Genomic DNA, 14,548 nt, shown 5'->3' on the forward strand with positions numbered 1-14,548 from the left:
AATTATAAACAATATGAATGCGCCCAAGCGTTTTGGTTGAATAAATTTATCAATTAAATTAGTAAAGCATATATATATATATATGATTTTCGATTATTAATTAAAAACATATATATAGTAAAATTTCCCTCTATGATTAAAAGAAAAATATATTCAGGAAATTTAAACTTTCTACGCAGGTGATGTCGTCATTGGCTCATCACGTGCTGACATGTGTACTTTCCGGAAGCCTGGAAGTAAAAAAAGGAGCTAATATTATTATTATTATTTGATAATTAAAAAAAGGATAGATCTGCGCCAAACAAAAAGTAAATTCGGATCTTATCTCTTTATCTGCTCGTGTCTATTAATAGATCGCGCCCAGCTTTTCGGTCTCTAATCGAAAAATAATTCAACTAATGAATACTTCTAATCATAAATTCACGAGGCCCTCTCACCCAAAAAATAAAATAAATGAAATTAATTAACAGTGTCGAAAAAAGTGTATCCATGCTAATTATAAATATAATATATGGCAGGAGCTGGGTCTTTGTCAAAGTACGTAATTGTTTACCAAATCAGAAATTCAGTAATATTCAGACAATTTAAATATAAACATATATTGGTTTATTATTATTATTATTATTATTATTACTATTACTATTATTATAGCATTATATATTATTATTATTATGGTTTGGCTTTCCATCAGCTCCCTCCCTGAATGCCGCGTGCTAAACGTGGTTTCTGCAGTTTTTTAAGGCCCCGGCGCCCTATCCTGCCAGCTTTACTGTGTGTTAATCCGCACTAACGCCGCTTTCTAGCTCATTAATTTCTCTAATTAGTGAGCGTTAATCCAAATCTCTCAGCGCATCTCCCATGCTTGCCTTCGCCCAACAGCTTCCTTAGCTTAATCCTTCCCACTACCCACATAATTACACCCCTCTTGAGCTTCCCTCGTCTGCGTCAATGGCAGGAGGAGGCTTCACAGCTGCCTCTGCTGGACCTAGGGCATCTCAATATGACGGCAAAATCACAGTCTATGTTATCATCACTTGCATCATAGCCGCTAGCGGTGGACTCATGTTTGGCTACGATGTGGGCATATCAGGTTAGTGATCAATATATTATTATCCAGCTTTGTTAATCTTATAACCTAGTTTTTGTTCAGTTGATCAGTGCATCTTGCACTAGTGGTTCATAGCTAGGATATCTTTTTTGCATGCTTTTCTTCATACTTCAGCCTATATTTTGATCATGGTGAATTAAGCTCAAATTGAAGCTTGGATTAATATTAGTGATTTGTGTAACTAAAGTATGAACACTTAATACTTGATTGCATAGCTTAAGCTTAAGATAATCACCCAACTTATTGTATGACCCAACTTGTTTTGGCTATTTTGAAGCAACTTGCTCAATTAGGGATATTATCTCTAATCTTGTTTTTAACAAGTTGGACTAAGGGATTAGATTAACGAGTCATGCAACTCTCTAATTTGCAGGTGGTGTGACTTCTATGGATGATTTTCTTGCAAAATTTTTCCCAACTGTACTGAAAAACAAAGAGAAGAGCACCAGCTCAGGGAACAACTATTGCCAGTATGATAACCAGAACCTCCAGCTCTTCACATCTTCTCTGTATTTGGCGGCCCTCATCGCGACTTTCTTTGCATCCATAGTGACCAGAAGGTATGGCAGGAAAACCACCATGCTCATTGCCGGCCTCTTCTTCGATGTCGGAGTCATCCTGAATGGTGCAGCTCAAGACTTGCCCATGCTCATCATTGGCCGGATTTCACTTGGATGTGGTGTTGGATTTGCTAATCAGGTACTATTTTGATTTAATCATATAAGATAACTAATCTATGATGTACTTAAGATTTAGGGGAGGATTAGGGCAGCCCTTCTTAACATTCTTAATTTATTATCTTTTGAGTGAATTATGAGCTTATACCACCCACAGAGCCAAACTTAATGTGATAATATCCTTTTTATGGGAGATGAGTGTAATAAGTGTGGTGGTGTTAGAAAGCTAGAATATATGAGTTTACTGCTGTATGGCCCTCTTGCTAAGGGGTTGGAATCTCTAGGTGGGTGCCTAAGGTCAAACCCCACAGGCTGTAGCTGGTGGACGCGATGTATCCAACTTCTAAAGAAATGCATAAAACTCTTAAAAATAGAAAAAAAAAACAGAATATATGGTCTATAAGTTCTTATCAAATGTCATGAATATAATGCTAAGTATTGTGTTACTAGGTAGCTATAATATGGTGTAAAAGTTGTTATTGAATCTCTTGATGATTATGCCACATCTTTTTGTTTTGGTGCTCTTTAAGCATGCTTAGTGGATCATAAAATTTTGAGTTAAGTCTCATGATGATTATGCCAAAATTATATTGTGCTTTTTAATCATGCTTAGTGAATCATACAATTTTGAATTGATATAAGTGGTCTCCTTTTTTTCATTCTCATTTGAAGGTGGCCTTGCATAGACACCTGCAACCTTTTTGATGTCCATGCATGCTTTAAGTCTCTCCATGTATTGGTTTTGGTCTTAGATTCGCTGGTCACTATAGGAAAGGTTTACTTTTGGTGCTCTTAACAGTTATGTGGCTTTTGGGTGTTGGGTTTGTAATCCTAGTGAAGCTGCTTGCTTTTAAGTCTCAATCATGTAATCAAAGCATTTGTATTCCAGCATGCGGTGTGTCCGGTTTTCAATTTAGGGCAATATGCTTGCCTTTTTAGTGACCATCATGATATGTCATCTTTCATAGCCCCCATCTCCTCCAATATGGGAATTGATGGGTTTTGATGTTATGTTTGCTAGTCACAAAAAATTGATGATTCATTGTGGGCATCAACATTTTTAGTGGATTGTGGGGTTGGATTTGAACTTTAAATTGAATAATCCTGTTGCTTTTAATCTTTGGTGATTATGAAAAGCTATTAGGCTCCTAAGTTCATCCTGATTTTTTTGTAGGGTGTGCCTTTGTTCTTGTCAGAAGTAGCACCAACCCACTTGAGGGGTGGTCTCAACATCCTTTTCCAGCTGAATGTTACTATAGGTATTCTCTTTGCAAACCTTGTAAATTATGGAACCTTGAGGATAAGGCCATGGGGGTGGCGTCTTTCGTTGGGGATTGCTGGGGTGCCTGCCTTATGCCTAACACTAGGAAGCTTGTTGTTGGTGGAGACACCCAACAGCTTGGTGGAGAGGGGTCACATGGAGAAGGCTAAGCTCACCTTGAGAAAGATAAGGGGGACTGACAATATTAATGCAGAGTTTGAAGACCTTCTTGAAGCTAGCAGGATTGCACACGAGGTGAAACACCCTTTTAGGAACCTCCTGCAGAGGAGGAATAGACCACAGCTGGTGATCACATGTGCCCTCCAAATCTTTCAACAGTTCACTGGCATCAATGCCATCATGTTCTACGCTCCTATCCTCTTCCAAACACTCGGGTTCAAGAATGACGCATCCTTGTACTCTGCTGTCATCACGGGGGCAGTGAATGTGCTCTCAACTCTTGTGTCAATCTACTCGGTTGATAAGGTGGGACGCAGAGTGCTTCTTCTCGAAGCATGTGTGCAAATGTTTCTATCTCAGGTATGATAATTTTTTCTTGAAATCTCAATTGTTTCTGTGTTTTTTGCATGTTGAAAAATTTGGCTCTTGTGTGTGTGTGTGAGTGTGTGTGTCTCCATGGACTGTGAATGTTCTCCTCTTGTCAAGCAGGCACATGACTAAAAAGTGTTTTATAGTTCTCCCTAGTGAAGTGTAGAAGAAGATATTTAAGTGCTTGCTACAATGTAATCACATGCAGGTGGGCATCGCAATCATTCTCGGCGTTGGGCTTCGAGATGGAAAGACCCTGTCACATGGAGCAGCCATTGTGGTGGTGCTGATGGTGTGTGTGTTTGTGTCTGCATTTGCATGGTCATGGGGTCCTTTGGGATGGCTGATTCCCAGTGAGATTTTCCCGCTTGAGACGAGGTCATCCGGTCAGAGTGTGACTGTATGTGTGAACATGCTCTTCACCTTTGTGATTGCCCAGGCATTTCTGTCCATGCTCTGCACCTTTAAGTATGGCATTTTCTTATTTTTCGCGGCGTGGGTAGCGGTGATGGGCACCTTTGCCCTCCTCTTCATACCGGAAACGAAGAACATCCCCATTGAAGAGATGGGGATAGTGTGGAAGCAACACTGGTTTTGGAAAGGAATTGTGCCAAGCTCTGATTATCCACAGGTGGAGGATGGGACAGTGGAGCTCAAACAGGTCAAAGTAGCGCCAGATGAAGCTTAATCCCATGATCAAAGGAGCTAATCAGATGAAGCTTAATCCCATGATCAAAGGAGCTAATCAAGGTGGAAATGCCTTCAAAATAAAGCTTAATCCCATAGTTAGAGGAACACTCAAGGTGGAAATGGCTTCATCTTTGCTACGATTGAATGAAAATCGATCGAGTGCACATTTACCTGCTAATAGATTCGATTGTCTGCTTTTGATATGCAGACTTGGATTAAAGATAGATCGCCTGTCAATCAATCAAGTGCAGGCTAATTATGTCAACATAGCTTGATTAATTTTGAGCTATGTGTGTCATTATGAATGGAGGAGCTAATCATGGGTTAGTAGAGGAGATTAACTAGCAAGTGCTAGATTAATTTTGAGATTATTCCTGCTAGATTAATTTAGAGATTATCTTGCAAGCTTAATCCTCTTGGACATATGCTGTATTCTCATAATCATTGTATATTAATTGATACAATTATGATTTGGCAGCTTTGGAAGCTGTGTGAGTATGGGTGTGTAATATGTACATTATTATATGCTCAAGGTTGAACTTTGTAGTGTTATTGACAAATTTCTATTATGCTAGCCATTTTATCAAGAACATTTTGGTGACTTATAAAATATAGTCTAAGGTTTAAAAGTAAGGTCTTTTATCAAAGCACATTTTGGTGACTTATAGTCTAAGGTCTCTAAGGTTGAAGCATGTTTTGGTGACTTTTAAAAATAGTCTTAAGTTCTCTAAGGTTGAAAAGTAAAGGCTCTAAGCACATGAAAAGAACTATTGTGAATTGCACTTTCCAACAAAACTATTTTGTGAATTGCACTTTTCACACACAAAAGCTCTTTTGTTTAGCCTTATAAAAAAAAAAGAGGGTTGGACATTGTTTTCAATTTGGGTGTATGTAATAATTGGCTCATTTGACTTGTACATACTCTGGTTTTACACGCTTATTTACATATCAAAAGTTAAAATCGCTTTATCCCCTTTTTGCAAAGCAAAAGTCGGCCATTGTTTTCAAAATGGGGGTTGCATTACAAGATAGCCCAATCCTTACATGCCAAATCTTTAAAATGAGCCCAATCCTTACATGCCAAATCTTTAAAATGGATGACATGGTTTTGACCAAGTTTTTAAAGTAATTTAAAAGGTTTTGTCCACTAGTTTTACATTATACAATTAGTACACTCATTGGATGAGGTAGGCCGAGTGCAAGAGAAGAATCCACTTCAACAATGGAGACGCAGTCTAGTGGTAAGGTGTTGAAGTCCCATGCATGAGATGTTGGGTTCAAAACCTGATGGATGTTAACGGTGACATGAAAGCACACGAGCACAAAAGATTTTTAAAAAAAGAGCCACATGCACACAAACACAAAAGATTAAAAAGAGAGATTGATTGAGATCTAACTCAAATTTTCCTTATCTTTGGTTATGTTCTGTTATTTGCTTTAGTTGTTCTCTAAGCAAAACAAGTGGAGCGTTCCCTAAAGATGTGCCTTCCTTTTTTTAAACATGTTGCAATATTTTTACATCAAGTAAATGTGTGGGAGCGCGCGTACGCGTGTGCACTTGCACACACATTTTTTATGAACAAAGACATATTATATATATAAACCACATCAATTATCATTAATATTATAGTACCATCAATTTTTACCGTTTGAATTCAAAGAAATGCACAAGAAAAATAATTACTAGTTTTAATGTGCAACGATCTTTAAGTAACGCATTATGTTAAAGGTGTACTTCACAGTGACATACATGTAAAAAACCTTCTATTGGATTTTTTGAAGAAATTTGAAAATGTTTACATGGGTGGGTTGGTGGGTTGGTGTGTGTGTGTGTGTGTGAGAGAGAGAGAGAGAGAGAGAGAGAGAGGAAACAATTTTTAACAAAAAAAGAGTAGAAGAAAAAGAAAAAGAAAAAGGAGAAGAAGAAGCTTAATAATGGGACACATAGAGACAAGGGAGAAAAGGAGGGGCAAGGGTCAGAAATTGATTTTTAGAAAGCAAGGAAGAAGATGATGTTAGAGAAGAATATAAGTTCTCTAACCACATCTTCCTTTGCTGCCCCTCTCCCTCCCTTTTCCCAAAAGAGAGAGAGAGAGAGAGAGAGAGAGAGAGAGAGAGTGGTGGAGCAACAATCGAAGAGAAACAAAAGCAAAGGATGTAGAGGAGTAGTAGGACGATGGGCAATATCACGAGTAGGAGGAAGAGGAGGAACATCAATAATAGTACCAACAATATGATGTGACTTATATATATCTTTGGTTAAAAAGAAACAAGGTTATTGTGAACCAAGAATCCCAAGACATAGATTTTATGATATTTATAATGCACAACTTACTACATAAAGGAGGCTAATTCTCAAAGTATATTTTATGATTTATAATGCACACCCTAGATGGTGAAAGAATACTCTTAATTGTAACTTACCTACAATCTTCAATAGTGTGAGGGAGATCGATATATATTCTAACACACACACATGCTCACGTCGCGTAACCCTGATGACATTTTTCGACCCGGGTCCTCTCGCTTTGGAACACAACCGTTCTACCAACTCAACTGCATGCCCATGGGCTAGAATCTTCAATAGTATTCTACACTATTAACAACTGTTCTACCAACTCAACTGCATGCCCATGGGCTAGAATCTTCAATAGTATTCTACACTATTAACAAGGCAAAAAGATGTAGTACTGAAGTTTCTTAGGCATCTCTTGTAATGTAGAACGGGAGGTTCGTCCGGCCAGAGTGTGACTGTACGTGTGAACATGGTTTTGGAAAAGAAATATGGTAAGCTCTGATCACTCAAACAGGTCAAAATGAAGCTTAATCCCATGATCAAAGGAGCTAATCAAGGTGGAAATGGCTCCCACGTAAGCTTAATCCCATAGTTAGAGGAGCACTTTAGGTGGAAATGGCTATATTTTAAGCTCATTTGCTACAATTAGCGCAGTATATTTGCCTGCTAATGGATTTAATTGTCTACTTTTGACATGCAGACTTGGGTTTGCCTGCTAATGACAATTGAGTGCACTATATTTGCCTGCTAATGGATTTAATTGTCTGCTTTTGGCATGCAGACTTGGATTGAAGATAAATCTCCTGTTAATCACAGCATTAAGTGCAGGCTAATTCTGTGAACATAGGCTTGAGCTATTGATGGAGGAGCTGATCTTTGATTAGTGGAGGAGATTAGCTAGCAAGAGTAGATTAATTAAGAGATTATCTCCCAAGTTTAATCCTCATAATCATTGTATTGATCGATACAGTCAGGGTCTGGCAGCTTTGAAAGTGGTTGCATATTAAATATTATGCTTAATTTTGTGTAAATCTATGCGTGTATTATTATGCTTAAGATTGTATTATGTTGTTGACAAAATATTTATCCTTGTTATCCACAGCATTTTGGTAAATTAGTGTAATGTCGCTAAGGTTGAAAAGTAAAGGCTCCTAATATAATTTTAAGGCTATAATAATATATTTATATTAATATATTATTGTTCCCAACATATATATATATATATATATATATATATATATATATATAATTTTAAGGCTCTTTCAAAAATAAATAAAGGCCCTAACATTTAAAAAACAGCTATCCACAAAAAAAGTTAAAAAACTTTTTTTTCCTTCTTTCAAAAGGGTTCTTTTTGAAAAGGAAGCCCTTTTGGTGAGGCACCCACATAGGTTGACCCTTCTCCCACCTTGTACACATAAACTTCTTTCAATATAATTTTCCTTTTTCCTTTAAATAAAAAAGGGGCGTGTCGGTCCTCTTTACCCTTTCCCCCTTCTACTTTTAATATAATTCTCTGTTTTTCTTGTAAATAAAAAGTGGGAGCATCCAATAATTGGTCCTCCTTACCCTTTCCCCCCTCCCATACATTATTGCTCTGGTTGTACAGAGGGTCACTGCTACACGCCAACATACAATCTTTTACATGTGCGACTTGCTTTTAGCCAAGTCTTCTAAAGTTAAAAGGTTTTGTCCAAGAATGGTAGGACAAAAAGTGCATTGAAAAAAGAAGCAACAGCTTCTATTTGTTTCAAAAAGATCTCTTTTCCTTTTCGAAGGAGAGAGAGAGAGAGGGGGGGGGGGGGGGGGGGGGGCGGTGGATCTAATTTGGACTTTGAGTGCTTTGTTCATTTTTTGGTTGTTTACTTTAGTTTTCTCACTAAGGAAAACAAGAGAGGGAGAGAGAAAAAGAGAGTCAAAGATGTTTACTTTAGTTGTTCACTTAGGAAAATAAGCGAGGGAGAGACACAAAAACAGATAGAAAAGGGAATCTAGATTTTTGTTCTATCTTTTTTTTGGGTATTTTGTTCATTTTTGGGTTGTCTAAGCAAAATAAGTAGAGAACTTACTATAGTTGTGCTTTTTTTTTTTGGGGGGAACATGTCAACATAAATGTAAATTACACACGTGTGTGTGTGTGTGTGTGTGTGTGTGTGTGTGTGTGTGAGAGAGAGAGAGAGAGAGAGAGAGAGAGAGAGAGAGAGAGAGCGAGAGAGAGAGAGAGAGAGAGAGAGAGAGAAGCATGAAATAAGAACTTGTATTAAGAATTAGCAGCACTGGAATTTAAAAACTAGTGAATTTTCTCTTTGTTCAACCACCCTCCTTGTCATGAGATAGAGAAAAAAACATGATCTCTATAGGAAGCCAAAAAGGATTTTGCACTGGGATGGTTTTGTTTTACATCACTATTAACTATATATATATATATAATGACCATAAATTCAATGTACGATGTATATTGAACCTATCAATAGTCACATATGACCATAAATTCAATGTATAATGTAGATTGAACCTATCGAATATCACAATATGAGCATAAATTCAATGTTCAATGTAGATTAAACCTACCGATGGTCACAATATGAGCATAAATTCAATGTACACTATAGATTGAACCTATCAGTTGTCACCGTATCAAAATCTTTATTTTTTTAAAGTGGGATTTTTAAGATTCTTATTCTTTTGTTCAAATCATGTAATTTTAAGTGGCTCCACTTTAATCTATAATAGATGTTCACAAACTCTAATAATGTGTACTAAATGCGAATCTTTTATATGAGGATGAACATGAGGATGGTTGTCCCACATATATGATTTGTGAAACCTCATTGTAATGATAAGCACATGCCTATACTTTGAAAAGGCTAAAATTCTCAAGTGTATATGCAAAGTTGTCATACAAGTTACATAATCATATGGTGGTTAAAGGTATAAGTGAAATGGGAACATAAATAGTTTGAGAAAGGAGGGATGAATGGTGCCAACAAGAGATGGTGGTTGTCTATCAGTACTATAGTCATATGAAGTAAAAACATGTATGGGTATTGTTTTCATTATTAACAAAAGATGGCTTGTCCCCCTGATTAGAGTATCATTATGTAAAAGTTACTCAATACCTACAAATCATGGTTTGGATCTTGTTCTCAATATTGCTGTACAAGACTTTCCAAAAGTTCTTATGCAAACATGTATCTTTAAGAGTGAAAATAAAAAAGGATATTATGAACCATGAATATTAACACATATTTTATGATTTGTAATACAGAAAACCTAGTTAACAAAGGTTAATTGTCAACATATATGACAAGACAAGAAATGTTGATCTTAACTTGCCTACAACCTTCAATGCTCTCAACAAGACAAGAATCAAAGTAGCTTCACTAAATATTGTAACTCTTGTAATGTATCCATTTAGTAGCTAGTAAAAGAGACGCTTTAAAAGGGTTAGAATATTATCTTAGAAATTGATAAAGTCTAGATATGTATAAGAAATAAATATGAGATATATACTAAGCTACATTTTTTTAATTAATAAGAAATATATACTACGTTGCATTTTTCAAACTGAATTATTTGAATTATTATTCATTATTAACATTCAAATTATACATTTGGAGTTGTTTAACCTAAGCTTAGATACAAAGTAGAGAAATGAAATATAAGGAGGATCAAATATTGTTAAAATAGTCATGATTAATTAAAAAGCTAATAACACTCTAATCACAACTAATGAAAACAATAATTGGCATAAGCAAAGCATCTCATTCTCAATCTCATTATATAATGATCGGATGATTACATTAATTTATAGCTTTGAAGGAACATCTCTAGATCCAAAATCATCTCCCTAATGGTCTTCATATAAAATCTCCACAACTGACTCTTCCCTTGATTCTTTGAGTCACATGCTTCTCTCTCATTCACCTAAATTTCCTCTACCTTTTTAAATGTAATAACTTCTGGACAATCTACCTTTTCTTGCACACCATACACTTTAACATTTCAAATTAAAACCAACACTATACAGCCTTGCAACACCTCTCTAATCGATGCATCACCCCTATGAGCTCTATAGCAACCCTTTGAGCTTTGTAGCACCTCTTTGAGCTTTATAACATCCCTTTGGGATCTATAACACCACTTTAAGCTTTGCATAATCTTATTAAGGCCTATATTATCCCTTAAGCACTTGTAATACCTCTTGAATCTCTATAACATCCCAGCACCTCTCGAAGCTCTTGTAGCCCCTCTTTGACCTCTAGTAGCACCTCTCCGAGCTCTAGAAACACATCTCTTCTGTAGTAATAATAGCTATTTTGTCCTACATCACCCTTATGAGTTCTATCTCCTCTCCTCTAACTCCTATTTTTCCTAGTTTTGATTGCCTATAGACATTTCTTTTGATCTCATACCTCTCACCCTCTTCTTTTCACTATTGCTATCATTTTTACTGATCCCTCTCTCCTCTCTTATCCCTTTTCTCTTCCATCAACTAGCTATATATTGCTTACCCCATTAACCATCGAGATCATTGATACCTCTCTGATTGGATGTGGAATAAGCAATGTGAATTGATGTAGAAGAATGTGGAATAACGAGAAATGATGTGGAACAATGAGGAAAGATGAGAGTTTGTTAGAAACTGTATTTATGACCTATTTTTGAATTACTGTTTTATGTCAAGAATGCTAGGGAAGCATTTTGACTATCTTGTCAATGAGGTCGTGGTTGGAGACCTAAGTGATAAAGTTGCAATAGCTGACGGGGAGAGTCAACGGAGGACGTCTCGCGTAGCAAGGTTGGTCGAGGTCTTGACTAGCCTTGATTCGGTTTAAATGGTGAACTTCCGGTACGGTGGATGAGGGACCAAGGAAGCGGCCTATGAGTGAAGCGCTAGGTGACCTGCAAAGGACCCTAGAGGGTGCTAACCATACGGTGCTCGGGCACTGGGTCTAAGGAGTTAGAGTTGTTTTCTGAACTCGGGTATGGATCTGGTTGATTGGCCTTGTTGGTTCTCAAACGGATGAGTCCATGACTCTTTTATATGGATCTGTTGGTTGATCTTGCTGATCTTCAAACGAAGAGTCCATCTGGATTTTTTTAATGTGATTATATTTCCGGATACTATGAGCTAGGAACTATTGAAAAGGCCCCTGAGTGAACCCGATAAAGGAATGATTGGAAATTAGAATTCAAGCTAGATATTTTGGAGGATTATGATCATTGATACTATGGTTTCATTAAAAGATTGTTTTAAATATAGCTGAATCTGTGAAACAGGCAATTTCATATTGGGTGTGTAAGTGGTGTGACTATCTTGAAGTTTGCTTGAAGCACTGGCTAGGGGGCCTGGGAACGCTTTTCCTTGCTGGTACTCGGGGCAAAACATAACCAAATTCCTAAATGGATCCTATCACTACAACGGTTGGCTAACCCATGGGATTAGATGGGGTTAGGCTCGTCGACTGATGGATCCCTAAAATGAGACTCAATGCTGTTAAGTTACAATAGTTGAAGTAAATCCCAGATAATCCTTGTTCTATGGAAAAGAATCAACGGTTGTGCCTCTTGATGAGGAAAAAAGCATTGGACTCTATGATCCAAGTGCAAGTCTCTTCCTTGATTTGACCATGAGACTTATGGGTTCGATCGGATCAGTTTGGTTAGTTAAGGCTCTTGACTACGTTAGAATAAATTTTTCCTGGAGGAATCTGTTAAAACCCTAAGATCTCTCTAGATAATTGTTATGCATAAACATGCATAAATCAGGCATAAACTCATCCACCTCGAGCCCAAGGGATGCACACATGAAATATAATGAAATACATCATACCTTTACCTTGATGTCCCATACCATCAAGAGGTATAACTCCAATCCAATAGCATGTAGCTATAGTGTGAAATGGTAGGTGAGTAGATATGATCCTCTACATAAGAGAGCATAACAGAACCTAGCCTCAAGCTAACATCAAGAGACCATAGCCTAAGCCTCAAGATAACATAGCCTTGGCCTCACAAGCTTCCAAGCCCCAAGCCCCAAGCCCCCCTTGAGTGTGCCCCATGCCCCTATTATATAGGAGGGCCCTCAAGTGACTCTTGACTCTCCATTTCCCATGTGTGACCCTTGGATGCCTGATCCTAACCTTAACCCATAAGGTTAGTCCTAACCCATGCTCCACTAGAGCTTGTTCCCATGCTCCCATGCTCACAAGCCTAATGTGGGTTAGCCTCCTAGTATATGCACACATAATGTGCATATAACATACTTCTGCTCTCTCAAAACATTGCACTCTTGCAATGAAAAGAAGGAGAACTGCACTGAACAATATCAACCGACTCCCAAGTTGAATCGTCTATTTTCCTATCTTTCCACCTAATTTTAACCTCAGGGATTAGTCAACTATAAAGTTTCCTTTCCCTGATGAATTCAAGTACGTTATTAGGTTCATGTGGAACATAGGATAAATCTTCGACTTCAATGAGTTCTTGAGGAGTAATTGTGTTATCCTCACCTCCCAGTTTCCCTTTCAGTCTATTGATATGAAAGACTGGATGAACTCTAACATGTGGAAGTAGTTTAAGTTCATACGCAACCATGCCAATCTGATGTATAAATCGAAATGGACCATAATATCTAGGAGATAAATTCGAGCATTTTCCTTTTGACAAAGTCTAAGAATCTTTAGGAACTTTTAAATAAACCAACACTCTTGGTTCAAAAGACCAAGTTGATCATCCTCTATCAGCATAGAACCGTGCCCAATCTTGAACACTCCTGATAGAATCCTGAGCTTTGGTCAGCATTTCCTGCATATCACGTAAGAAATCCCTCGATGCATCAAGCTCAATGTCTTTAAGACCGACATCAATAGGTGCCCTAGGTTGATACCCATACATAGGTATGCACGGACTAAAAACAATAGCCGTATATTTAAAACTAATATAGGCAAATTCCATCATTGGAAGATATTTTTCCCAATATAATGATTTTCCAAAGACATGCACGAAGCATATACTCTACAATCTGATTCATACGCTCTGTTTGCCCATGAGGCTGCGGATGATCAGAGCAATTCATACTCAAAGTAGTTTCCTCGTTGTAAACCATTCGGAATAAAGTAGGAAAACATGGCATTATAACAGCAGAAACCAGGGATTTATCAGTGCCCGATGTACCCACCTCTGCACATGGAATAATCGACGTCCCGAATCACCCATATCAACATAGAGAGTCATCAGCGTCTCGATGAGTCACATATGTCCATCCGTAAACCATCAGGTTGATTGTATAAATCACCTAAAGTACGGAACTAGAGAAAGAAATGCCAACAAAGGAAAAATCTAAATTTTCGTATCCGAACACAACAAGATAAACTCGTTGAACTCTAAAGAAAGAGATTTCAACAAGTGAAAATGCCGACGAGATTACACTCATCAATACATGCAGGCTATAGATAAAAGAAGTTTATCTAAAGAATGCCCACACTATAACTTCTAGTGAATTTAGAAAATGAGATCATCTTTGAATGTTGAGGTCAACATGCTAAGTGATGTAAGCAAAGCAATAATCTTGAGCCCAAATTATCCCATAAAATAATATATGTGAGGGATCACTAGCGTCCCATACCACCATGATACCACCCATACATACCTTACCAATTTGAAACTCCCTAGTATGCCATCCAAGAAAAATGAATAAAATCCTGTAGTATAAAAGGAATAAGATGGCCTTATCCTAGACTTTCACATACTAAAACCTATCTCTATATACCTGAGACTACATCAAGGAATAACTCTTTCCGAGTACATCATTAGAAAAGAATTTTGAATTATTGGCGCCTTTCTAATGATAACCACCCAAAACACAATAAAGTTAGGGTAGAAAAATAACTCACCTAGATACATAAGCAACTAGGTATCCGAGTTGAAATATGTACAAAAGTAAAAGGAACATAGTCCAAAAT

General features: G+C 37.3%; 1 protein-coding gene across 2 annotated transcripts; it reads left to right on the forward strand.

Moving 5' to 3' along the window:
* The first annotated feature begins 671 nt into the window (after window positions 1-671).
* On the forward strand, window positions 672-4,872 carry LOC147626504 (sugar transport protein MST4-like). 2 transcript variants are annotated; one of them, XR_015268604.1, is made up of 5 exons: window positions 672-1,090; window positions 1,482-1,807; window positions 2,960-3,586; window positions 3,804-4,345; window positions 4,494-4,872. XR_015268604.1 is itself a non-coding variant. In XM_086816587.1 (4 exons), exons 1-4 carry the CDS (start codon window positions 949-951, stop codon window positions 4,281-4,283), a joined length of 1,575 nt encoding a protein of 524 aa, XP_086672713.1. In that variant the 5' UTR covers window positions 672-948; the 3' UTR covers window positions 4,284-4,872. The 2 variants fall into 2 exon arrangements, 1 of the variants encoding a protein (XP_086672713.1); XM_086816587.1 differs by having other exon boundaries at window positions 3,804-4,872.
* Window positions 4,873-14,548: the final 9,676 nt, after the last annotated feature.

This window comes from Cibotium barometz, chromosome 22, assembly GCF_041138505.1.
Source record: "Cibotium barometz isolate CiBa-2024 chromosome 22, ASM4113850v1, whole genome shotgun sequence".
Taxonomy (NCBI): Eukaryota; Viridiplantae; Streptophyta; class Polypodiopsida; order Cyatheales; family Cibotiaceae; genus Cibotium; species Cibotium barometz.